A 25,213-nucleotide genomic window follows, 5' to 3' on the forward strand; every position below is an offset into this window, starting at 1 on the left:
CTTCCTGTGAGATATCTGCACAAACCTGGGAGGCGCATTTTTCTGCACTCTATGCTGCAGAGCCCAGCCAGCTATTCCCTCCTCCTATTAATACAGAAAACCTCCCACCCTGGCCTCTAGTCTCAGCTGCAGAAGTCAAGAGTAGGTGACAGAGACTGCAGGCAATACATCCTAGTTAATGTCACACATTTAAATGATGTATATATCCTTGCAGGTGCAAAAAGAGAATGAACAGCAAGGAATTCCATGGTTCAGCTTTATACAAGTCAGCCACTTTAATGACCTGACCATGACCCTGAGACTATGTGCCTCTTCTCTGATAATTAAGATTATTTAGTTCTAGGATGTGGCCAAAGAAGCCACCAGCAGCTACTGCAAAGATGCAACACTACGTGGTGTGGAACTTCAACAGGGACCATCAAGGCAATCTGATCAGGAGCCTGATCACATGGAAGAAAGGGAGTTCAAGCAAGGTTTGTCTACCTGGTGTGTTCCCTTCAAAGCACGCCTAAGCATGAATACATCAACCCAGAATCCCAGTCTGTGCTATTATGTTGCTTTATGGTTTATACACTGCAATGTGTCTCTCAGCCAGTGCATATTTAGCCACCCTGGTATCATAAAACGTTATTTGCTTTGCTGCCTTGACAGAAAACATCTTGACCCTCAAATATTTTGAAATGGAAAGATCTTACCTTTTGTTTAAGTATATCCACTGGTGTTTGATGTGCTTTGAGCTTTTTGTTTTTAAGCAGGATCTTTCTTTTCAGTTGAAGGGGAGATGGTAACATTGGATCATCAGAAAAGTCACTCTCAAATAAAAATCGAGTTACCAGCTTATCTCCAAATGTATTCTGAAATATCAATGAGATGTACGGTATTATGAAACACAGGATTCAAATTCAGAGCCATGGTTGTTGAATGGTATCAGTGCCCCTCGTTACTTGCCTTGAAAATGTCAGCCATTTTTCGTTGCTGGGGCAAGGAACAGTGGTTCTCGATAGATATGATGATTGGCATGTCAGAGGTAATAAAGGCATTACGATCAATAGCTTCAACTACTTCCTGTAAAAAACAAAGCAAAAGTAGCCATAATTATATATTTCTTCCATGGTCATCTGTCCCATTCATGATAGTTTCTGAATCAACAAGTGAAAAGAGTAACTGATTAGCAGTTCACCAAAGTCTTGCGACTGCCCCGTTTCCCTTTCAGACTCAAGGAACTGCTCCTGCCAATACCATTCTGCCCAGGAAATATCCCCTTTTTAATAGGTTTAAAATAAGGTAGGAATGTGTGTGTGTGTGTGTGTGTGTGTGTGTGTGTAGAAAGAACAGTCCATGCACAAATAGAGGACAACATGATATGGAATCATGAAAAAACCTGCACTAGTCAGGTGACTGAAACATGGGAAACTCTTGCTGTGGAAGCAGCCCATACTGGCTCACTTAATGTAACTCTTTAAAAAAACAAAAACCCTATGCAACTTTATTTAAGGTGTATTTACTACCCCAAGCCAAATTTCAATGTATCTTGGCATAGTCAAATGTTCCACCCAAGAAATCTGGTTTTGGTAGCAGAAGGTCAACATGTTTCATGATTCCTAAAGCCTATTTCAAGTGTGCAAAGCCTAGATACATTCTTTCACATGACACTGGATGTTTCTTTGGATTAGATTCCTCTCCTGCTGTTTGTATATTTACTACCTCATAACATTTCTGTGGACTGTCATCTGGTCACCTTTCTATGAAAAGAATAAGGGGGCTATATCTCTCCCAAGCATTTAATGTAGCTTCCCTGGACCAGCATTTTCTGAAAAAACCACATGGGGTAGTTTGTTTGTTTTTTTGGGGGGGGGTTGGGGGGGAAGTTGGTTGTTTTTAAAATTTTCAATATGTAACATTGCCTGGGGGGGGGGGAACATAACCTAATTGCAAAGTCAGCTGATTTTTCTGATTCTGTCATGTACCCTGGGTTTAAAATTTCCCAAATACAATGAACTTTATGAACTGAATATTTGCATGATGGATTGTACGCATATATCCTCTGCTGAATGCGATAAACAAGTGTGGACGTTTTGGGATGGCAGAACAGCAGGAACACCAGATACACTGTGGTTTTGCTCACACCCTGCCCCCCCCCCAATTCATGAGTGGGTGGGGAGGAGGGGTGGTCTCACTCTATGACCATGTTTTTCAGGATCTTATATTTTCCTCGAAAAATGATTACTGCTCCAAAAGGAATTACAACATTTACCTTAAAAGGAATCTTACTGGTCAGTGTATGACCGTGGTAAATTACAGGCATTCCATCATCACCATCCCAGCAGTCTAGTTCCACACTCCGACACCCTTGTAAGAGAACCTGAAGTAAAGATGGTCATCATAATGTATTTCTTATATAACTAGACAGTTATCATGTTCCAGGGCTGCAGAGCTAAATGTTGAAGTCTGCATGCTGCCAGTGACCCACAAAAGGAAACAATACATTTAAAAATCCACAATCCTAGATGAACACACTAGCCATTTGACTAAATTTCACAGAACACTAACAAGTTTCCTATGATCTCTTGGCAATAAATGTCTTTCTGTTACTACTACCATGTAGACAGCTCAGCCTCTCTACTCATTACGTGCTTATTTCAATTATTATTGATAACTGTCAAAATTCTTAAGAAGCAGACAAATTTTGTATTGTGTGTCATAATTTCAGCCCTATAATTTTCTGCACTGACTGCCTATAGGGAATTGCTCCACACAGGGATACATTGTTTTAGATATTCTTATAAGCAGCATAAATGTTTCAGCTACAGGTCCACAGCTGTTATGAACACAACAGCCTTTTTTCCAAACTTTCTCAAGCATAGGCTTGCTTCCTCCTCCTCCTCCTCCTCCTCCTCCTCCTGGTATATCTAGTCCATTATTGAGCAACTTACACTTGGGCAAGGAGGAGGATTGACTGAAGACAGGAAGCTGTGTACAGACCTCCCATTCCTACAAAGGGCCCAGGTGCTGTAGTACATATTTGCTGAGAAGGAGGAGAGGGCAACAGGGGACTCTACTGAGCATTATCCCAACCCTTCTGCATATAGATTCTGCAACTGCTTAGGATGGATTCTGCACTGTTTTTTGTGTTGTTTCTCTATTTTGTTTTATGCTGCACAGGTTTTTTATGCTTTATTTTGTTTTATGCTGCACAGTTTGCCTCTGCAACTATTCTCGCTATTCCCATGACTGCAACGTTTTCCTGCCCTCTCCATACAGTTACACATGCAAATGTGAGCACCACACAGATATGACACATAAGACAGTTTGTGAGCACCATGCTATACGGGTGACATTTCACTCATTTGATGGCCCTGTTTGAGCAGGAACGTGGAACATAAATTTTGTAAATCAACCGATAAGTGTACATGAATATGTTATATATGTGCAAGTAGATATGTAATTACAAGCAAGACGAGTATTTTATACAGGTACCTATGTCAGGGAACTGTGGTTAGTTGCAGCTCCTTGTTGACAGCATGTTCCACTGTGGTGTGACCCTCCCTGCATAATATATGAAATGGGCTTATTTAGGTGAGAATCTAATTTCTCACAGTCAATGAGGTGAGATTTAAATTCCCACTCACAGGAAGTGTGATGCTTCTGTAGATTCTTTGAAACTTAATCTCTCTCCGACATACATAAAACATAACTCCAAGACCACTGGAGAACAATTCTTGTTTTTGTGTGTGTCACACTGCTTGGAAAGAATGTCAGAAATATTACATAATATTCCTAGAAAGAACACTCTCATAAGTAACTACAAGCTCATCTTTTCAGCACAACTCCCATTATTTTGAATGGTGCTTTGACATTAAATGAACTAATATATTAGCTCAGTCTTTCCTGTGGGAAAGTCTAAATTTAGCAGGTTAGGTCAGATTAGCTAGTGTCTAAATGCTACAGCTCTCAAACGAAACCCATTTTTCTTGACTTAGAACAAAGCTAAAATATATATATATTTTTTAAAAAAAGCATCTGAGCACAACTGTGCACACAAGCAGTTTTCCCACACATTATGTTTTTCTATGTTTTACAAGCAAGTACTTGGAACATTTAAGGTTTAGAAAGCAGAAAAGGTCATGCTTCTGTGACGTTCCAGAGAAACAAACAAACCCTTAGAGAGGAAGGAGGCAGCAGATTGTTTTGGTATACCTGGCTGTAAAGCTCTACTGAGGATTCTCCTTTAAGCTGATGTCCTGTGAGGTAAGTATTATGTGAAGACTCAATGAAATAATACGATAGGGGATATACCATGTCTTCTAAATTTTCTTGAGACTCATTGTTCAGAGATGCAAAGTTATCTTTATCCATCAAAAATCTAGAGGTACAGAAATTTAAAGTAAGTGCCTCATAAAAGACATGCAAAGCAAATGAAATCATTAATCAAGGTGATCCACAGGTAATTACCGTGCAAATCCTTCAAACGACATTAATCCTTGCTGGTACATATTGATACTCGGTTCAAACTTCTGCAATAGGTAATAAGAAAATGTCAACAGCTTAATTTAAAACGAACAATTTAAGTATGGGGTTTCTTTTGGGGGGGGGTTCTGAGGGGGTTACAATATAATTTGGTTAGAACCAAAGTTTTTGTAAATGGAACTAGTTTGTAGAAGAGATTTTAATGCTTTCTTTTCCCCTCAGCAATCCCTGTTTCTAGGTTTCAGGGGAGCTCCTGCAGCAAGAGGGCAGAAAATGGCTCTCAACGACCCCCGTTCTTTCCAAAGCTCTGCTCCTGCCAAAACTAGGAAAGAGGGGGGGGGAATGAGCCAATATTCCCTCCCTGATGCCCACTACCACCTCCCATGTTGTATGGCATATTATTCTGAAGGACTGTTAGAGAAGCACTGATGAAGCAGGGTGAAGTTGGCTACAAGGAGGAAGAACCTTTGCTACCCTCAGACACAACTCTCCCCTCCCCGACCATTTTTCCATAGCCATTTTTGGTCTTGAAACCCATTTACGGAAAAAGCAGCAACTAGGAGAATTCAGAATGTCCCTCCTTGTCTTCGTTGGGAATTGCTTGCCCACCCCACTTTACAGATGTCCTGCACAACCAGCGTTAGGAGAAGCATGTCTGCTGCTAGCACATCTTACTCAACCCTGAGAAGTTACTTGAATCTACTGAGACGCGTTTCGGCTATGTAAAATAAGTGCTATGAAAGATGAAATTATAAAATGACTGAAGTGAGCTCAAGGACTTTAAACCTAAAGGAATATCAAGCTGACCTAAGGAGGTATTGTGCCAACATAACTACATCAGCATATAGTTATGTTGTTGGAATTCTCGCTTTGTGGTTGATGTCCAATAGGGGCAGGGAAGAAAGTTGTAAGAAAGTTGTGCTATCTCTGACATTCCAGGCCGAGCACAAGATCTGCCTGTTACCCAAGTTCTCTGAATGCAGCAGATGACTAGAAAAAGAGGCAAGCTTTTTAAAAAAATGTAGCATCAAACACTCAGCATACCCAAGTTCTCTCTGTGTTGCTTAAAGAGGGGGAAGGTCGCGTTCTGTGCCTTTCCCCTCTCCATACGGAAAGAACTAGGGAGGAACAATCCCTGCTGGACTTCAGTGAAGGTCAGGAGCACCAACAGGCTCTCATGCTCCTTCCAGCACCTTTGACCCATGACACAACATGGTCACACCATGCTGATTTCAAACTTCTCTAACATCCAACGGGGAGTGATAGACCTGTAAGTCTTTTGCAATGTGCAAAAAATGTGAAGATGTGTCGACCATTTGTCACAAAGTAAGAGAGCTACCCCACTCTTCCAAGCCCTCTGGAAATGCAGAGAAATCATGTCTCTGTCTCTCACACACACAAGACACTTCATGCTAGGCATCCTGTTGGTGTGGAGGGAGGCGAACAATAGTTACAGTAGATTTCTTGGGGCTGTGGAAGAGGGAGGCGAACAATAGTTACAGTAGATTTCTTGGAGTTCTTTAAAATCCTGTCAGTGGCATTGGTACACTGCGACTGATCTTCTGCAACACAAAAACCAAGGGGAGTGCCGAATGCGTTCAAGGTATGAGCTTGGTTCACATGTGGGAAGACTGAGACTCGGCCAGTGCCACTGGGACGCTCAGCTTGCATCCTGCATATTAAAGACTGATGATGTCTTTAACTCTTTCTCATTGGTTTCACACTAATTCAACAGCACTGACAGAGTCAGTGATGCTGCAGTCCTACATCTGAATCTGGTACCTTTCCTTGTACAGTAAGAGCACATGTTGCTGCACCTCTGCAAAATCCTGGGTCAGACCACAACTTTGGAAAATTCTAGCGATACGGGAAGTGCCTGAAAAAAATGGTCAAGCAATGTGAGTAGATACGTTTCATTACTAACCTGGATAATACTGAGGATTTCATCGTATGTGTAGTGTTCTCCTTGGCAATTTACTAGGAAGTCATTGAGTTGCTGGATGCCCATTCCAAATATTCCTAGAGAGGTGCTCTCTACTCCGGTGCCATTAGTAACAATGCTTGCTGCAGCAACAGCATCGGATATTTGCCGCTGGTTGTCTGACAGCTGCTGTCTACTCTTAATGAACAATCCCAAATCTGATATGTTCCTTGTCAGTAAATCTAAAATGATCACAAATACTTTAAATGCAGAATAAGTAAATATTTACAAAGTGGCAATATGTATGTGTTCTGACTTACAGTCACCTTATGAATTAATGGTTTCCGAATCGTTCTGACTTACAGTGACCCTATGAATTAATGGCTTCTGAAACGTCCCATCAACCTTTAACGTCCTAAATGGCCTGGGTCAGAAATATCTGAACATGGCATATTCAGAGTTTAAAATGTATTTATTTCATGAATATGATTTACAAAAATGCAAGGCTAACCAATATCAAAGGCGTCTAAGCACAGTGAATGATGCTTTTGGTAAGGTTTAGATAAAATCCTGGAAGGTGTAAATTGCAGTGAATCTCTGTATTGAAAAGTTCTGTCATAACATCATGTGAGCCAGTGTCTGGCTCTAAATGTTTAATGTTAGTATTGGGGTTAAAATATCTTATTGCTTAAAATAATTCAAAGTAGTTTTTGAAAGCATATTTCTCCAAGAACTCTTCCTATGCAAACATATTTCAGTTGTTCCTGACAACTGTGTTTTTTGGACTGCAATTCCATTCTCAGTCACATATAATTAAACCTCATTTGTTTCAGTGCATTGTTGTGTTAATAAGCATCATCATCATCATCATCATCATCATCATCATCATCATCATCATTATTATTATAGCAGGATTTTTTTAATTTGGAAAGTTTTCAGAACTTTAATCCCCACCCCCACCCCAGCTCAACAGCAGTTCCGTGAGTGAGTCATTGTAGTTCTGGTTTTACAGATAAATTTGAGAGAGAGGCTCAGTACAGACTTTCTGTGAAACCTTGGCTTAATTAAACTAACAAAAAATTGATGTGACTTCCTAAATGCAGCCCACTCCACTAACTTTGGGTATTTGCAGTCCATCAAACTTGGTTTATTAACCACAGTTTAGTCTTTCACATGATATAAGAACATAAGAGAAGCCAATGTTGGATCAGGCCAAAGGCCCATCCAGTCCAACACTCTGTGTCACACAGTGGCCAAAAATACCAGGTGCCATCAGAAGGTCCATCAGTGGGGCCAGGACACTAGAAGCCCTCCCACTGTTGCCCCCCGCAAGCACCAAGAATACAGAGCATCACTTGCCCCAGACTCAGAGTTCCTATCTATACCTTGTGGCTAATAGCCACTGATGGACCTCTGTTCCATATTTTTATCCAATTCCCTCTTGAAGCCAGCCATGCTTTTAGCCGCCACCTCCTCCTGTGGCAATGAATTCCATGTGTTATTTGCATCCAGGCACCCTGAGTTAATCTTGACATGTCCTCTGGCAACACTCTCCCAAGCAATAGAAAGATGGAAATGAAACCGGCATTTGCCCAGGCGAATGAGGATTTGAGCAACTGTGAGATGAAACCTAGCATAACAAACTAACCATTGTTAAAATGAACTATGGTTTTGTTTATATCTGAACCGAACCATATTGGCATTACGCTACTCAAGCCTATATGCTTTAAACATAAAATAATATCTCTCACCTAAATCAGGCTGGAGGCCATTAGAGTACTCATCAATCTTTAGGGAGGTATATACTGGAGCAGAATCAGAACCCAGTCGACTGCAGGGTACAGCATACATATCAAAAAGATCTTTCAGATCCTTGCGACTTCGGACACTGTGATGTACAAATTATGTATTATTATCAATTCCCTTCAAAAAAAACACAAGGCTTTTAGAAGCTCATGCTAGGAATCAATAAAATAGATTTTACCTGAAAGACTTGAAAAGCTCTACAAATTCAACAAAAGTCATGCTGCTGTCAGAAACCATAAAGTTTTGGAAGCCTTTCAATCCTCCTTTAACCCTTCCATGCCAACTGCTGCTGCTCCATGCACTAAGAGAGAAAAGGAGGCCAATATAATTGCTCTGTGTTGACATCAGGGGGGGAAATAGCAGGTATATACAAAATACTGTAATGTGTACTGGTTGAACTTGGCTTGATTCTGTATATTAACACTGTATTTTGAATCTGAATTTATTCTCCTTCAAATCCTGTCTATGTAAAGAGAATCAAGTGGTAATGCTTTTCATTACCTTCAAGGTGCTAGTTGCATGTCTGAATACTCCACCAAGAGAAAGCTCCATACAGACAGAAATGCAACATGTCATGGAAGCAGAGTTCAGCTTCAGCTTCCCCAGTTTTCTACGGGGACAGCAAATTTGAGGGCATTCAGATTTTGCAACTTCTACTTTCAAACCAAGGAAAACATTGCCATTTGATTATAAGAGGGCTGTAAAAGGGTCCCTTTATGTTTTGTTAAGTAGATAACTCTATTCCAAACTTTTCCACACTTACAGGAAGACTATTTTAAACAAAGAAAACTTACACTCCTGTTAGTTTACTTACATAATTCCACCAGCTTTAGTAAAAAAAAGTCCAAACAGTGTTTTTGCTAAACCGTTAGCAAAAGATTCCATAATGACGCAACTTTTGTAACCTGAATAAAGGGTAGTTAATTTTTAATTCATTCCCTTCACAAATTCCCTAAGCTCCTTATAACATAGTAATAATGACACATATTTAGGCCCACGAATGTATGTTCTCCTTCATCCTAGCCAGTCCTCTTTTCAGAAAATTCACTCCTCCTTTCTTCCTGTTCTAGACCATTTAAGTATAACATTGGTACTAAACCAAGTCAAGCTAATCAGACTTTCTCCTCAACCAGAAGTGGAAACCAATGTTTAAAGATTGTTAGGAAATTCTGGCTAGCATTAACCATGGCTAACATTGGTAATGCTTAACCAGAGAAAAGGCACAGTCCCACAGTCCCTTCTCAGATTCATAACTGCATTTAAGATATCCTCAGTATAGCAGACCAGAGCCATTTTTCAGATGAACAACCAGCAGACAGTATTGTTTAAGTAGCTTAAAATAGTTTCAGGTGTGCGGCTGTGATGGTCTGCAAGATTAGAGTCCGGTAGCACCTTAAAGACCAACAAGATATCCAGCATATTAGCTTTTGAGAGTCAAAGCTCCCTTTGCCAGTTTCATGTAGTGCTTAAGTGCGCGGACTCTAATCTGGGAGAACCGGGTTTGATTCCCCACTCCTCCACTTGCACCTGGCTAGATGACCTTGGGCAAGCCGTACTTCTGATAAGAGCTGTTCTTGAAATAGAGCAGTTTCTGTCAAGAGCTCTCTCAGCCCCAACTACCTCACAGGGTGTCTGTTGTGGGGAGGGGAAGGGAAAGGACTTTGTAAGCCGCTCTGAGACACCTTTAGGTAGTGAAGGGCAGGGTATAAATCCAATCTCTTCTTCTTCTTCGCCAGGTACTTAACAGTGTCCCAGTGATTTATAGCAGTACAAACCACTATTCTATTGAGGGCCAATCTACACAAGACTTTTTTTTTAGTCTGATCCAGGTTCCCAAGGCCTGAATCCACAGCAGCTGCAGGGAATGTCCATTTAAAACTCAGTGGGGGCCTGATTCAGCTCATAATCATGGCACAAGGGAATGAGGGGCTCCTCCCTCCCTCCCCTGCTATCTTCCCAAGCCAAAGCAGCTCAACAGTAATTTGCCCCTCTTTGGTTCTCCATGTGTGCACCTGACTCATTAAAAAGCCAGAACCCGGACCAGACTCAATAAAAAATGTCTTATGTAGGTTGGCACTGATTCTCATGTGAACACACATATCTTTTCATTTAAAATACTGACAGCAGAGCAAGGAGCTGGTTTCAAACAGAGGAAACAAATGAAAGTTGAAGCCCTCTTCCTGCATAGCCCTGAGGCACAAATGAGCCTCCCCGAGCCTGAAATTTACATTTTATAGATAGACCAAGATGTCTGATTTATGTCTCATCTGTTTGATCCTTTAGTGGCCTGTTTCAGCTGCAATGGAGGAAAACACATCTTTATTTATCACATTTTTATTCTACCCTTTCTACAAAGAGCTCCAAGAGATATAAGTGAAGTTCACACTTTCTTTTATCTATGAGATAAGCTTGGCAGAGAGACAGTGATCTGTCTGTAGAGAACTCTCTCCTAGATAGGCCATCAAGACAGTCTAGATAATGATTATCTCTCAGGATTTAGGTGGAGAGATGGCTCAAGGCCACCCAGTAAGCTTCCTGACTGAGTGTGGATTTGAACCTGAATTTCTCACATTCAGACCCAACTTTCAGTTGCCAGGTTTGTCTTTTCTGCAACTAAAAACAGCATCCTGTTCTAGACATGCTGAATAGAACCATGGAGCTGGCTGGCCCAGCTGCAGCATGTATTTATTGAAAAGGAAAAAATGTAATGTTTCTTTTGGCAAATATTGGTTCCTTCTACAATTTTCTCTAAAAATATACTCTATAATAATGGCCGTTGACTCCCAAGGTCTTGGGCCTAAGTTTTCCACAGGGGCATTTAAGACTAATCTAATTTTTACTTACACATGCAAATGCATACCCTGAAATTAAGCCTGTCGCTGGTCAGCTACCAACAGTGAGTCAATCTGGGTTGCTGATGAGGAAGGCAATAAAGAAATCTCACGCTGTAGATTAACTGCACTTCGGTGTTGCTGCCCATGCCAGTAATACAGCTAAGCATTACTCTTACAGTTAGTTTTAAAAATCCAAAATCATATTTTCTCCTTACCTAGACTGGCTTTTTGTGGAAGGTGTCATCACAGGAGAAGATACTGGCCTGACAGGTGAAGATAACCCAGATGCTACATTAGATGAGAATGAGGTAGACAAAGATTGTGTTCTTTTGGAAGACAGAATGTTGGTACCAGTAAGATTTGTTTCTAAGGAAAACAAAATAAAAGTTCTGTATGAACAATCAGTGAGATGCCCCCCAAAACAGAAACTAGTTAGAAGTATTTTATAGGGGCCATTTATTTAAAAATTCACAACTTTTCACGTTATATAACACTGTCAAGCAAAGAAATGTACTGAAGGAAAAGCCAACAAAAATCTTCCATCTTGTTACATTGCTCACAATGTACCAAAAAACAGTTTTCAATGAACACCTTAATTGCCTGTCTCATGCTGGGCATAGCACAGGCCAATTCTCTGTTAAATAAAAAAGCAAGTGTTATTTCCATTTTAATGTCTCATTAGGTATTTCCCCCAGATACATGCAGTAATTTCCCCATACTAATTAAAACCTTTCAGGCAACAGTCTTTAAATGAGGATGAGAGCCCTAAGGCTTAACTGAAAATAGAAAGGAGTGGAACAAACGACCAAGGAAAATAGCTGGATCAGTAACATGGGAATTACCAGAATAAACATTTTCAATGACAACCGTAATATAATTTGTTCTGCTAAAAGACATCAGGAAGAACTACTGGGAGGGCTTTTAGAGGTTTCTACTATACCCTAAACTTTTATTATCTATATATCTTATAGCCAAGTTGCCCCTTCTGTGCGGATATCTAAATCCGCACATCGGGAGCACTTGGGGGGCAGAGAGATTTTCCTGCACACTTGGAGCAGTCCCCAGGTATGCAGAAAAATCTAAAAAGTTTTTTAAAAAGTATACGGGGGATACTTAAATCCCCCAACAGGTAAAAGAGCATTCCCTGCGCATGCGCAGAGAACGCCCTGGCAACTGTCTTGCCCTCGCTGCTGCCACTGGGGGTGGAGGGAGAAGTCTTGGTGGGACAATGACGCTGCCAGGGGGGAGGAAGAAGGCTTGGCAGGCTGCTGTCGCGGGGGGGAGGGGGAGGCTTGGTAGGCTGCTGCTGCCACTGGGGGGGAGTGCTTGGTGGGGGAGGGAGAAGGCTTGGCGGGCCCGGCAGCTGGGAGCCACGCGGGCCTTGCCATTGGTGCCAGGGGGTGGGGGAGAAGGCTTGGCGGGCCCGGCAGCTAGGAGCTGCATGGGCCTCAACGTTGGTGCTGGGGGTGAGGGAGAAGGCTCACCTGTGCCTGCTTCCTCCTACTCCACGTGGAGCTCCCCCCCCATGAATATCGTGGGTCCCCCTTCTTGTTATGTTCTAACGAACAGCAGAGACTCATAAATTCTGCTCAAGAACTGGAAGAGATAACCTTCCTTACCATTCCACTGCTCCAGCTCTCTTTACAAATAGCATGACAGGGTGTAAATGCCCTGGAAGGCTTCCTGACCTCTTACAAGATTGATTTTGTTAGGACAGGCTGTGGTCACACTGGTGGCTTGGCATGATATGGTGCCGCCTCTAATTGTACTGGTTTTAAGTGTTGCACACTCTGCTGCAGGTTACCCATGTGGACATCCTGTGGTCAAGCATCCACATTAGTGCAGCACCTCAGCCACAGAGCGCGTTGCCCGGTCATTTTTTCAAAATGCATGCATGTACACGTGTGCTCATGCATGTGCATATGTGTACATGTGTGCACATATAGGCAAAACAAAATTAAAATCCCACCCTAGCGGCAGGAATGGATCTGCAGGTTCAGACCACCAATCCATTCTGTGTGTGCTACCCTGCATTCAGATATCTGGCCACACGCAATGAATGCGCAGGGAACCAAAAACACTACTTGTGATGTAGTGCCTTTTTAACCCAGTTCCAGGTCGTCACAGGACGGGGTGGGTATGCCCAGGGAACGGCTGACGGGTGTGGCTGCGGGAATGCACCCATTTGATCTGGAGGGGAAGTGTGGCTATGTTGGGCCAAACTGCTCGTGTGATCACAGCCACAGTCAGGCCACCATTGCAGTTGCCCATGCAACAGGCAACCAGAAATGATGGCAGAACTTTCACAAGAAAAGAAGGAAGTCTCTTGAGGCTTCAGGAACTGGTATACATGGCTTACCACACTACTTTAAAAAAAAAATCCTGGGGAACTGAGAGAGTAAGGATTATAATTTCTTTCAGCTCCCAAATTGGGGGGGGTGGGGGGTGGAAGGCAGGCAGACTACAGCAGGGGATGGGATAGATGCAAAATCTGCCACAAGGCAACTGCCTCAAGTTGTATCATTTTAGAATTGGCCCTGCTGATAAAACTAACTGGGGACACACACAAAATATCAATCATTTCCAAGTCAGAAAAAGTACTCCCTTTTAACAAGTTTACTTTGGTAATATAAAAAGTTGTAATTATGTAGTTCACCTTGAACATTTAACAGGAAGATATTCTGTAAAATGTATTCTGAAAACATGCATATTATTTTTAAAGCACACTACCTTAACAACATTACAAGTCATATTTGGAACTCAGTAAAATGTAAACATAGGTATAACTTCGATTTTATTGAAAATATTAAAGAATGTGCATGTTTTATTTGTGACAGAGTATGATCAAACCACAAGCAGAAGGGCACTGTTGTGTCCAGCCACATGGCTTGGATCCAGGCAAAGAAACTATAATAGGACAAAACTATTAATTTCACATACCAATAACCCTTTTCCAGATGCACTAGTATGCCAATGGCTATTCTAGTGTGCCATTACTAATTTTTAACCTATAAAAGGCCAAAACAGTGACAGACTACAATCCTCAGCAAACATTTTTTACCTATATCCAATACTTCATTCACCAAGAGCAGTTCCTTGTAGATACTGCTTATATATCATATACAACTAGGGATGCCAGTCCCCAGGTGGTGGAAAAGGATCCTCTGATTTTGAGAGCTCCTGTTTGTTGCTGGCCAGCCAACAAGGAAGCCCCGCCCCCCAGCATGACCACTGGCAGCCACCCCTCTCCCCCTCCTGCAAGATTTAATGGGCCCTCCAGCTGATCGGCTGGAGCACACGACCCACCATTCAGCTGGAGGGCACTTTAAAACCTGAACTGCAAGCGGCCCTCTTTATTTATTTATTCCATTTATATCCTCCCCTCCCCTCCCCACCGAAGCAGGCTCAGGGCGGGGCTGCTGGCACCTGAACTCCAAGTGGTGAATTTACCACTTGCAGTTCAGGCTGCCTCCCTAACGTGATGACCTCACTTCTGTGTGACATCATGATGTTGGGGCCGTCTCCACCCCCTCCAGGGATGCCCCCCCCAAGTCCCCTGCCAGCGGGTGGACTGGACACAGCAACCCTATATACAACTGATGAGGGCAGACAGAAAAGTGATTTCAAGTGGACCCTCCTTTATTCAAAGCTAAGTTGGGCATCCTCTAGTGCAGCTGGCATTTAGAAGCAGTGGGATAAAAGCTCCCTCAATTACAATTTATATGTTTTCTAAGACAGTTTGGTTTTTTTAAAATCATAGGCTACCCCAATTACTGTAGGGAATACACATAGGTGACTTAGAGAGTCATGGATGCACAGCAGTGCCTTCAAGGCCCTCTTACACCATAGCACTACATGTTGTTCAATGGCCTATTCCTAAATGTTGGGAACAGCAGTAAAGGTGAGTGGGGGGGGGGAGCCAGTACTTGCACACAGTCCACAGATGTATTGGATCCTTTGAAAAAACCAATGATGATTACCTGTTTCTTCTTGTTCATCAATATCCTGAGGGTCTGAGCCACTTCTGCTCCGATTTTCTTTGTGTGGTCTGGCTTTTCGAATTGCCATCTCATCATCCGTGGCATCTCCACTTTCACCCTTAAAAACACATTGCACAATAAGAAAAAGTCTATTTAGCAAAAAGTTTTGTAACCTGGCTTTCATGCAATGCTAGGCTTAGGTATCAACTGCCATCTATTTTCAAAGTTATAAAAATGATTTCAGAAACACTTATTCGGAAAAAAATATTTCTCTGAGGTAAGAATGCGGTAAATGGCATGTGGAAGTAAATTATTAATCTGTTTTCATTTTGGAGTACACAGAAGATGGCCAGTTTCATCTTTTGGTTTGCTTTGTTTTGTTTTCTTAAAGCAATTGAAAAGTTTTTGACCATTTGAATAAGGAAATCTTTGAGTGTGTGCTATTCTGGATACAGATTCCAGTCCTTGGTCATCATTACAGGGAGGGGGGAAAGGAGATTTTGTATTTGAAACGCTTACTCAACTAACTGCTCAAGTGTTTGAATTGTCAACTCTCTTACACAATAGCTTAGAGTCCAGGCATGTCCAACTTCGAACAGGTAGTGATCTATTTTTTTCCAGCCAAAAGTTCAGGTGATCTACCACCATGAAAATAAAGTTACAAATTAGTTTCAAATTAGATTTTAACCCACTAAAGTTGGGTTCCACCCACCCCCCATTTATAATGCACCTTCTGTCATTTACTGGTAAGCAAAATAAGCAAAAACAAAACAGAGAGATGAAGATCCAGGAAGAACTGCGAACAGTTTTTATTTTTTATTGAGTTATAACTTTAACTGTCTCAATAACTTTCTTTAACTTTTATTCAGAGTTATTTGTGTAAAAGATCAACAGGAACTGAAGACCTCTGGATGATGCCAAAACCACACATGCAGTTCTAAAAGTAAAAATAAGAATTCATCATACTGGCACCAATAATCAAATACCACTAAACAATCATCAAAAAAACCCAAACACCTGTCCAGCAAACCAGGAGATCAAGTGGGGCTGGTGATCTACCTCTGACCCCTCCGCAATCTCCTGTTGGACATACCTGGCTTACACCAACTGGCATCAATTTAACAGGTCAAAACCTTCTCAGTTGTTTCACACATTTAACTTGCAATGTTCTGTAGCCTTTTAAAAGTTTCCCATTGGGTTGATTTTTTTTTTAAAGACTGATTTTTTTGAACAGTAAATGTAACCTTTGGAAAATACCCCGTTGACGAGTCTATTAAAGATGCACGTTTGAGCTTATGGGAGGGAAGAAGAGGGGAGTCTGTCTTCCATGATTTTTTAATCACTTTTTTCCCAGCAGCTCCAGCAGTGAATGTTCATTAGTAGGTCCAGTAACCTGACTTTAGCTGATCTGCTTTCCCATTTCGTTCATTTGCTTGGCAAGGAGAAGTAACATTTCCAGGCTGGGCAAAAATACTGTATGTGGCCTCAGATGCATGACCCTTTCCTTGCCTTCAGTTTCCATACTACAAAGGTCTAATTCATAAGTCAAAAATACCACCCAGAATACTCTATTTCTGCCTTTCATACTATTGTGTGTATACAAAAAACTATACTTCTTCTAAATAAATGGATGCAAACAAGCAACAGTGCACAATTTCTGTTTATAATGCATCTTTATCTCTGCTGCTGAAGTTAACTATGCAGGAAATGTAGAAGAAAAAAAGCTTAAATCAGCAATGCAATGCCATTAAGTAAGTGAAAACCTTACCCTCATGAGCACTTTCTTCTTTTTCTTGGCTGTGCTTATCCCCAGAGTATTGTTTCTTTGCACACTTGCTTTCTCTATGCCTTTGGTCAGGTTTCCTGAATTTGTGTTTCTTGAGCTCCAGCGTCTCCCTCCGAACAACTCAACAGCTTGAGCCAAAGTTGGGCCTTCATATCTGCCATCCTCCTAATGAAAGTCCCCAGTGTTATCAAAATGGATAAGATACAGAATTTAAAGAGAAATACTTCTTTTCATTTTGTGCATGCACAGTACTATAAGGAGATGTAGCAGGATTAGGGCCTCAGCAGCTATTACAAACAGAAGACCATGGAAGCAACAGTGGGGGGAAAGGAAAATGTATCACTTAGTGGGCCTTATAGAGCCCATATTCTATCACAGTTTACTTTACCTGGTAGAGGCTGACATACTGTTTACGCAGCCACTGCATTCTCTGGTCAGGGAATTTCTTCATTTTTCTTATAGCTTTCATTAGTTCCAGCAATCCCTCAAAAAGCATTCTGGCAGTATATTTTGGAGCCACAAAGTGTAACAACTTATTTTCAGTAGTTTGAAGCCCATATAAGAGTGTTACACCGTTCTCTTCAAGGGACATATTGCACAGTTTATTTTGGATGCAAATAGCATGTATATCAATGCCAGAGTGGCCCATATACACAGCTTTTGCCGAAAAGAGGTCTAAGCAGCCTTCCACCAGTCCGTTTAATCCAGTATTGCCAAGAAATTGAAATTTACCAAGTTCAGAAGTGCTACCAAGCATGTTTGGTTTCACTTTAGAATTTGCAGAACAAGCAGCGTTGGATTTCATCCACGTTAATGTACTGTTGTCAGGCTGGAGCTGAAGAAAGCAGCGTGCTGAAAAATGCGTCTCCTGGTCATAATGTATCACTGTTGCCCCTTGTAGCATGAACTGGTGGACATCAGCTCTGATTGACAGCACGTACCAGGGAATAAGCTCTATTCCATGACTGAACGCTTGTTGCTGCTCTTCAGCAGCCTGTGTGGTCCACTCCTTGGATTGTTCAAATATGTCACTTTCAGAGTCTGACAGGTCTGCAATGATAAACCTGTAAACCAAGATACAATAAGGTTTCTATTACCACATATTGTCATATAAACTTTTCCCATGACTTGTACACACATCTGCATAATACATATTGAACCCCTTTGCAAACTTGCTAAGATTTTGAAAAATTACCTTGTTTGATAAAAGAAAACAAGAAATGACCTGCTTGAATCTAAAAAGGCCGGGTTGTTTATCCAGACTGCATAAATGACATCCACTCAATATGAGTAACGAGGTGGTCAAATTATATGGACCCATAAATTAAATGTATTTCAGGCAAATGAAGATCGTACACACAGAGGAAAAGTAACTAATACAACAGGCTTGCCTACTGGGTTTCTCCTTCCTTTTGCCTGTGTACATGCTGTTTGTCTCCTTTCAGTCCCTAAGGCAACTGGAAAGGAGTAGGGTGTGTGAATAGGAGAAGGCCCAAGGTATAGACCATCCCGCCCCCTGAGGGTGCTAAAATGATCCGGGTTGGTGGTCGGAGCCTTGGGTGCAATTGGGGGGTGTTGAATACAAATAAGGGGGCGGTGGAAGCATAAAGAAAGAAGATTCCAGAACCTATCTAAAGCAGCCTTTTGGCAGTAGGCCAAATAAGTTTGGGAACCTACAGGGTAGACTCTCCTGCGGTCACAGGTCTCACATCCAGCTCTTCCACTGTCAGCTGCCCACTCTTATAGCAGGCCCTAACCAAATGAACATTATAAACTGTTTAGTATATGCCTGACCCACTACACTGCCAGTGCAGTAACATAAAAAAGGAGTTTCAGAGGGGTAGCCATGTTGGTCTGCAGTAGAACAGCTAGAATCAGGCCCCATAGCACCTTAGAGACAAACAAGATTTTTGGGGTATAAGTACTCAAGAGTCAAAGCTCCCTTTGACAGATACAGGACAGAATGGAGTCCTTATATCCCAATCAGAAGGCAGGATGAGTATTGCAGAAAAGGAACTCAGGATGCAGAGGTACTATGCCCATTATAATCAGCTGGATTAGAGCAGAGGGGAAATGCTTGGGGGTGGAAAATTAGCATCTGTAATAAAATAAGAATTCTAAGTCCCTATTCAGCCCAGGTGGGTCCACTGTTCTGAATTTGTGAATGAACTCAAGATCAATAATCTCATGTTGTAATCTACCCCTGAGGCTTCTCTGTTTGCCACTCTTAGGTCAGCAATGGAATGTCCTGGAAGATAAAAAGATCTCCCATTGATTTTTAAATGTTGTGTTTTTTAATTCAGGTGGGTTTAATTCTTGGTATAAGCTTTTGTGTGCATACACACTTCTTCAGATATAAGCTTTCATGTGCATGCACACTTCTTCACACTCTGTAAGCCGCTCTGAGACTCCAAGTGAAGGACAGGGTATAAATCCAATCTCTTGTTCTTCTTCTTCTACATACTAACAAATGAAAATTTTCCACTCAATTTTCCTTTTAAAATTCTGAAATGTGGTATCTCTGAATAAAGAAACACAATAAACAGACTGAGAATAAACGCCTGGTAAAATCATGAGTAAGGCTTCCTAAGCACTTTTCAGACGTCAAGAGGTGATGTGAAAGGACAACAAAGGAGGTCACAGACTTTCTTGGCATCAGAAGCTGCGTAACTGCCCAGATAGAACAAATGCCAGATGATAATAATTCTATCAGAAACTATTTTGTCAGGAAGCAAAGATGACTTCATCTACATATGCCAGAATAAGCACATTTAGAACACGAAACTGGTACTTCATCCTCAAATAGACATTTACTGGTATTTATTTACAAAATGCTATCATAGTAGCATAGTAACCACAGTTAACAGTCTTTTAAAAAGTCATAAATCAATCACAAGAAAACTAAATATAAAAATATTGACAGAGATAAAGACCTACAGGATGAAGTAACAACTTCATGTTCTAAATGTGTTTATTCCTGCATGCGTAGATGAAATCATCTTTACTTCCTGATAAAACAGTTCCTAACAGAATTATCATCCATTTACGGTTTTCTGATTCAGACAAACAGAGATATAAAAAGCCTGCTGAAATAGCAGGTCTTCACAGTGAGCAGAAAATAATGTAAAATGGTTAACCCTGGAGAACGAATTCTACAATACTGGTGGCCTGAGAGGCCTCACTGAACCCCCCCCCCCTTTAAAGGACAGGATCCAAAGTGGAATCCTCCCAACTTCAGGGGTCAGGAAAGAAAATGGGGGGGGGGAGAGATGCTCTTCCATGTATGCAGCACACATAAGGCTTTGAAGTATAAAATCAGGACCTAATCAGTCCCCAGTACGGAGAAGGAAGACAGTAGGATTGATTTGCTCCCCATTCTCAGTCTCCACTGAAAGGCAGATCACACAGAGTTTTGCACCAGCTAAAGCTTCCTAATATTTTATATGACAACTCCCCACATAATGCATTGCACTACCCCCCCCCCCACAAGTGTGTTTATGTCAAAATACAGATTATGGCAGCAAGATCTACAGCTGAGAGAAAAGAATACAGCCAGTATATGAGCCATGATTGATAAAGTGCATTTTTAGTCATGGCCACCACCTAAGCATCAAGTGGCAAAGCTGGGTCCAGAAGCACACCCAGGCTATGAACCTGATTCTTGCAGGGGAAGGATGAAATTTCCCAGTACTGGAATCCCCACCATCCCCAAACCACTTGGTCTGTCAATCAACATTAGGCAGGGCCACTTACAAACCAGGCATGCCCACAATTGTCCTAGTAGACAACATTTTTGCTTCAGCAGATAAGAGGGCCTCAACATAGATATCGGAGCTTTTCAAGACTATCACATTTTGCATAAACACAACATCAACCCCAGAGCAACTCCACAAACTCAGTCAAGAAGTTCTATAGGCAGTGGGGTGAATGGTATGCCAACAAAGTCCCTAGGCTTCCTTGGTTCTCAGCCACCATGAGTAGTCACCAATGCTCCCTCTAAGCTTCGGAGTCTTGTAAGCAAGAATTCTACTTTGTGAGCTACTGGCATTAAAGTTGTGAGCAAGCGATTTAGCTGCTGCATAAATTAGTTTGCTCTGGAGCCATCCCTTCCTGAGCTAAGACAAAAATCTGTGAGCTGGAGGCTAAAACACTGTGAACTAACTCACACTAACTCAGCTTAGAGGGAACACTTGCAGTCACCACCCTAAGTCTGACTGGATACCTGGAACAGAAGAAAGGTATTTTCCAGATTGCAGGAACAGACCCCCCCCCCCCCCTACACACCCATCCATGGCTTTATGCTTGGGCAAAGTGGACTACCAGGCCAGTACATGCTGGGCTAATATTCAACCCACTGATTCATCCAGCCAGATTTCAGTAAAGCAGACCAATCTGAAACTGAAAAGTACCAGCTGAAAAGGGGAGCAGAAACAGCATCAAATATTAGTGCAATAGATTCAGCAAGACTGAAGGCTGCATGTAGACATCACAGCAAGACTCTTTACCGGTGTCAGGGAGGAACAAAGGCGACTGTCCTCATGCTCCTTCTCCCTTTCACACACCCAGAGCATGACTGAAAGCTCCCTGGTTTGCAAACCCTTCAATGAAATCCAGTTTGCTGTGGTGGCTGACTATAGGTAACTTGGGCAAATTAGTTTTCTCCTCACAAACTAGGAGGCTAAGCCACATCAGAATTTAAAATTCCATTGTGGGGATTTGTCCAAGCACCAGGTGCAGTGTTCCCTCTAAGCTGAGTTAGTCTGAGCTAGCTCACAGTTTTTTAACCTCCAGCTCACACATTTGTGTCTTCACTCAGGAAGGATGGCTCCAGAGCAAACTAATTTATGTAGTAGCCGAATCGCTTGCTCACAACTTTAACATTGATAGCTCACAAAGTAGAGTTTTTGCTCACAAGACTCCACACCTTAGAGGGAACATTGACCAGGTGTCAAATTTAAGTTTGACTGGAGCCATCACAACCAGGAAGTCTTATCAATCATGGTCGATGCACAAGGGAGGTAGGGAAGGAGTCGGAGCATGAGAACAAGCTGTGATCATATGCATCACGTACTAACTGAGGTTTGCCATGATGTCTGAGTACATCTTAGGACCAGGCTTTTAGAAAGGTCAAGGCACATAAATGTATCTCAGCAAGTTTTCTTCCTTCCACAACAGCCATGTCTAAGGGCCAAAGTATATATTACACTGATGCTAACTGTAATATTAGTCCAAGGGGCACCTCCTCATTTCAAAGCAATCTGCAGTGGAAAAGGAGCAGAGGGAAACCACTTTCTTTTCAACAAAACTTTATCCAACTGTTTTTACTCCTCCTCCACAGTATCTCACGTTTAAGTTTACCTCATGGCAACAGGTCCACACACACATTTACAGACCCAGAGGGGGAAGGAAACAACAGTGGGAAAGTTTCTAGAGAAAATTATTTGTCAGGGGAACCACCCTCTTGTCCATCCCTTCTCTGCTATGCAGAACCTGAATCAGGGAATGAGCTACAGTTCAGTAGCAGAGCATCTGCTTTGCATGCACGGGTTCCCTGGTTTGGTCCCCAGTACCTCCAGTTAAAAGACTTAGGTAGCAGGTGATGCTAAAGACCTCCTCTTAAGAACCTGGAGTAAGGTTGCCAGGTCCCTTTCTTGTGCCGGTGGGGGGATTTGGGGGTGTTTCGGAGGTGGGCAGGGACATCGCACGATGCATTGATGTAACCAGGAAGTGATGCCAGCACGTTGGCGATATCAGGGGCAATGCTCTGATTTTTGGGCAAAACTCTATGGTAAAATGCCCTCAAGCCATAGAGTTTTGCCCAAAAACCAGAGCATCCCCCCTGACATCACCAATGCATTGACATCACTTTTGGGTGACATCGGCATGTTGCACATGGCGTCAGGGGTGGAGGGAGTTTCGTCCTGCTGGCCAGAAAGCTGGCAGTGGGCAGGAACCCACAAAAACGGGAGATCCCCGCCTCCACCTGGGGAATGGTATCCCTTACCTGGAAAACTGCTGTCAGTCAAAGTAAATGATACTGACCTTGAAAGACCAATGGTCTGACTCAGTATAAGGCAAAGGCAAGTTCATGTGTTGAACCCTTCCCAAGAACACTTTACAACAGAGAAAAGGCCATTGATATGTACAACTACACTATTGTATAATGTATAGCGTAACCCAAACAGTCTATATAGAAATAACAGTTCTAATCTGTGTAATGAAAGCATATTTGCTCTCCCGTTGGGTAAGAAAGAAAAGTCAGTTATTTCCTATGCAAGGCAGATGACCCACTGAATTACAAAGTCAGATATTTCCTACGCAAGGTAGATGACCCACACTGAATTACAATTCCACAATAAACCTATTGGTAGTTTAGGCTGAACAACAGTGATTATCTAACAAACTTCAGATAAGCAGGGTCCCCACCAACCAGGGCCAAAATGCTGTCTGCTCTATCACAGTTGTTGGTCCTCAAGCAGACTCCACAAAAATAATTCTCCTTGTGAGTATAGTTCTAGCACTGTCCACTAACATCTGCATATACTTATAACATGAGGTAAATGTTCTTTTTACTTTCAAGCCATAAAACATCCTCACTTTTTCTTTAAAAAAACAATAAATTCTGTAAAAGGCCTTAATTTTTGCAGTGCTTTTATCTTACATAACATATACAATGTACTCCAGCCTCATTTTTCCACTAGGATTCTCACTGGATAGAGAGAAACGGGGGACTTGAGGTCACAAAACATGAGCTTTCTCATGTGTCATAACTAAAACAACACCTGTGCTGAATGACTGTGTTGATCTATTGTGAATATTTAAAGAGTTTATTAGCTTTGATAAGCATTCACCAAGATAATTTATGAACCTCGGATAACATGCCCTTAAATGTATTGGGATTAGGAACAATAATAAATAACCTTTATTTTGACTGGGTCAGAATGCTGTTCTAACAGGATATAATGTTCTGGGCTAAGATCAACAGAGATGCCATGGTGCTATTCCTGGCATCTCTGGCCAGTCCTAGTTGTAGCTGTGGGTTTCTAAAACTTCATATGCAAGATGAAAAGGCTTTGACTGGAAGTAATTACATCATGGGGGAACATAAAATTTAACAAGAAGGATTCCAAGCATCTGAGTGCCATTGATTCCATGCATGACTCTGAGAAAACGTCTAGAACTGGAAGAAGTCCAACAAAATAGACACTTTAGTTTAATAATTTTTTTACAGTTGTATGAAAATACAGACCTATACACCGTAAGTTTTGTTTTAAAGCCTTATTAAATGGTGCAACGGCTGCAAAGACAAGGTATTAGCATATGAACAACTATTTTTACTAAGAAAACAAATTATTCTATACTTACTAGCTTATTGCAGTCAGAATTACTTTGGCTCAAATGTGGAAGCAGCAAATGATTCCAGTATTGAGGCAATCACTGAATGAGATTTGTTTCATATCGATCAGATTACAATGTATAAATATGTGCGGACATGGAAATTATGGCCAATGCTGAAATTTGTAGAAATTGGGGTACCTTCTATTAACTACTGAAACTGGGAAAGTCCATTTAGTACTGTATGATAGCAGACCCTTGAATATATTTGGGGAATTATGGCTGCGGTCACACGCGCCAGTTGAAACGGAGGGGAGTAATTTGTCCTGCAGTTGCAAGATCACACCACCCTTCATAGCTGCAGGCTCAGCCCATCACTGAGTGATCAGACGCAACTATGGGTGAGTCTCTTTTTTTGTCATTTGTTTCGTGTCACACCTCCACACCGAGGGACCCCTATGAGTATGCGATGATGCACATACTGCAAAGGGGGGGAATGTCACTGAGCCAGGATGGCCTAATCCGACCATCCTGATAGCATCCATGCGTGCTTGTGTGATCAGACAGGGAAAATTCTGTTCATGGCCCGTGGCAACCCGTTTACTACCCGATTTTCTCTGGTGTCTTTTTACTCCACTTCTGCGGCGGAGCAGCACGGGTTGCCAATGACTGCGGGACGCTTCCCAGATGTTGCTGTCTGATCGCGCCCTTTAGATCCGTCGAGTATTCACGCCTATGTCGGATCTACTGGCACGTATGATCGCTTTTTTATTTTTGCTTTCTTAGAATTTTAAATTATCTCTGAAATATAATGTGTTATACTTTTGTTGTTTTGGTGGCAGTTGAATGAGGTTATGTTAACAGAATAATATGGTTGTTGTTAAAATTAATTCTGGCAAGCCTAATTCCACAGAGGTATAGTCGACAAGATATGCACAGAACCAAACTCTGATAACATACATGCATGATGAGAGAGTGTAAAAGGAAGGATAAGAAGCACAATCTTTTAGACATATAATATCATACTTAATACCTATGTCACCAGCAAGGTTTTTGTTCAGATATATAAAAGATTAGGGGATTG

The 25,213-nt window shown here is 41.7% G+C and overlaps 1 protein-coding gene across 5 annotated transcripts in view; it reads right to left on the reverse strand.

The window, feature by feature from the left end:
• PLCE1 (phospholipase C epsilon 1) overlaps nucleotides 1-25,213 on the reverse strand; it is a 208,954-nt gene that overhangs the window by 36,212 nt on the left and 147,529 nt on the right. For all 5 annotated transcript variants that reach the window (XM_015406644.1, XM_015406647.1, XM_015406646.1 and 2 more), the window contains exons 8-19: nucleotides 17,183-17,858; nucleotides 16,777-16,959; nucleotides 15,009-15,126; nucleotides 11,244-11,394; nucleotides 8,373-8,495; nucleotides 8,140-8,276; nucleotides 6,392-6,630; nucleotides 4,453-4,514; nucleotides 4,198-4,363; nucleotides 2,255-2,362; nucleotides 949-1,065; nucleotides 696-854 (exon numbers count right to left, since the gene is read on the reverse strand). In XM_015406644.1, coding sequence (XP_015262130.1) covers nucleotides 696-854; nucleotides 949-1,065; nucleotides 2,255-2,362; nucleotides 4,198-4,363; nucleotides 4,453-4,514; nucleotides 6,392-6,630; nucleotides 8,140-8,276; nucleotides 8,373-8,495; nucleotides 11,244-11,394; nucleotides 15,009-15,126; nucleotides 16,777-16,959; nucleotides 17,183-17,858 — 2,239 coding nt within the window. The remainder of the gene's footprint in view (nucleotides 1-695; nucleotides 855-948; nucleotides 1,066-2,254; nucleotides 2,363-4,197; nucleotides 4,364-4,452; nucleotides 4,515-6,391; nucleotides 6,631-8,139; nucleotides 8,277-8,372; nucleotides 8,496-11,243; nucleotides 11,395-15,008; nucleotides 15,127-16,776; nucleotides 16,960-17,182; nucleotides 17,859-25,213) is intronic.

This window comes from Gekko japonicus, unplaced genomic scaffold (assembly GCF_001447785.1).
Source record: "Gekko japonicus isolate JY-2015 unplaced genomic scaffold, Gekko_japonicus_V1.1 scaffold165, whole genome shotgun sequence".
Lineage (NCBI taxonomy): Eukaryota > Metazoa > Chordata > Lepidosauria > Squamata > Gekkonidae > Gekko > Gekko japonicus.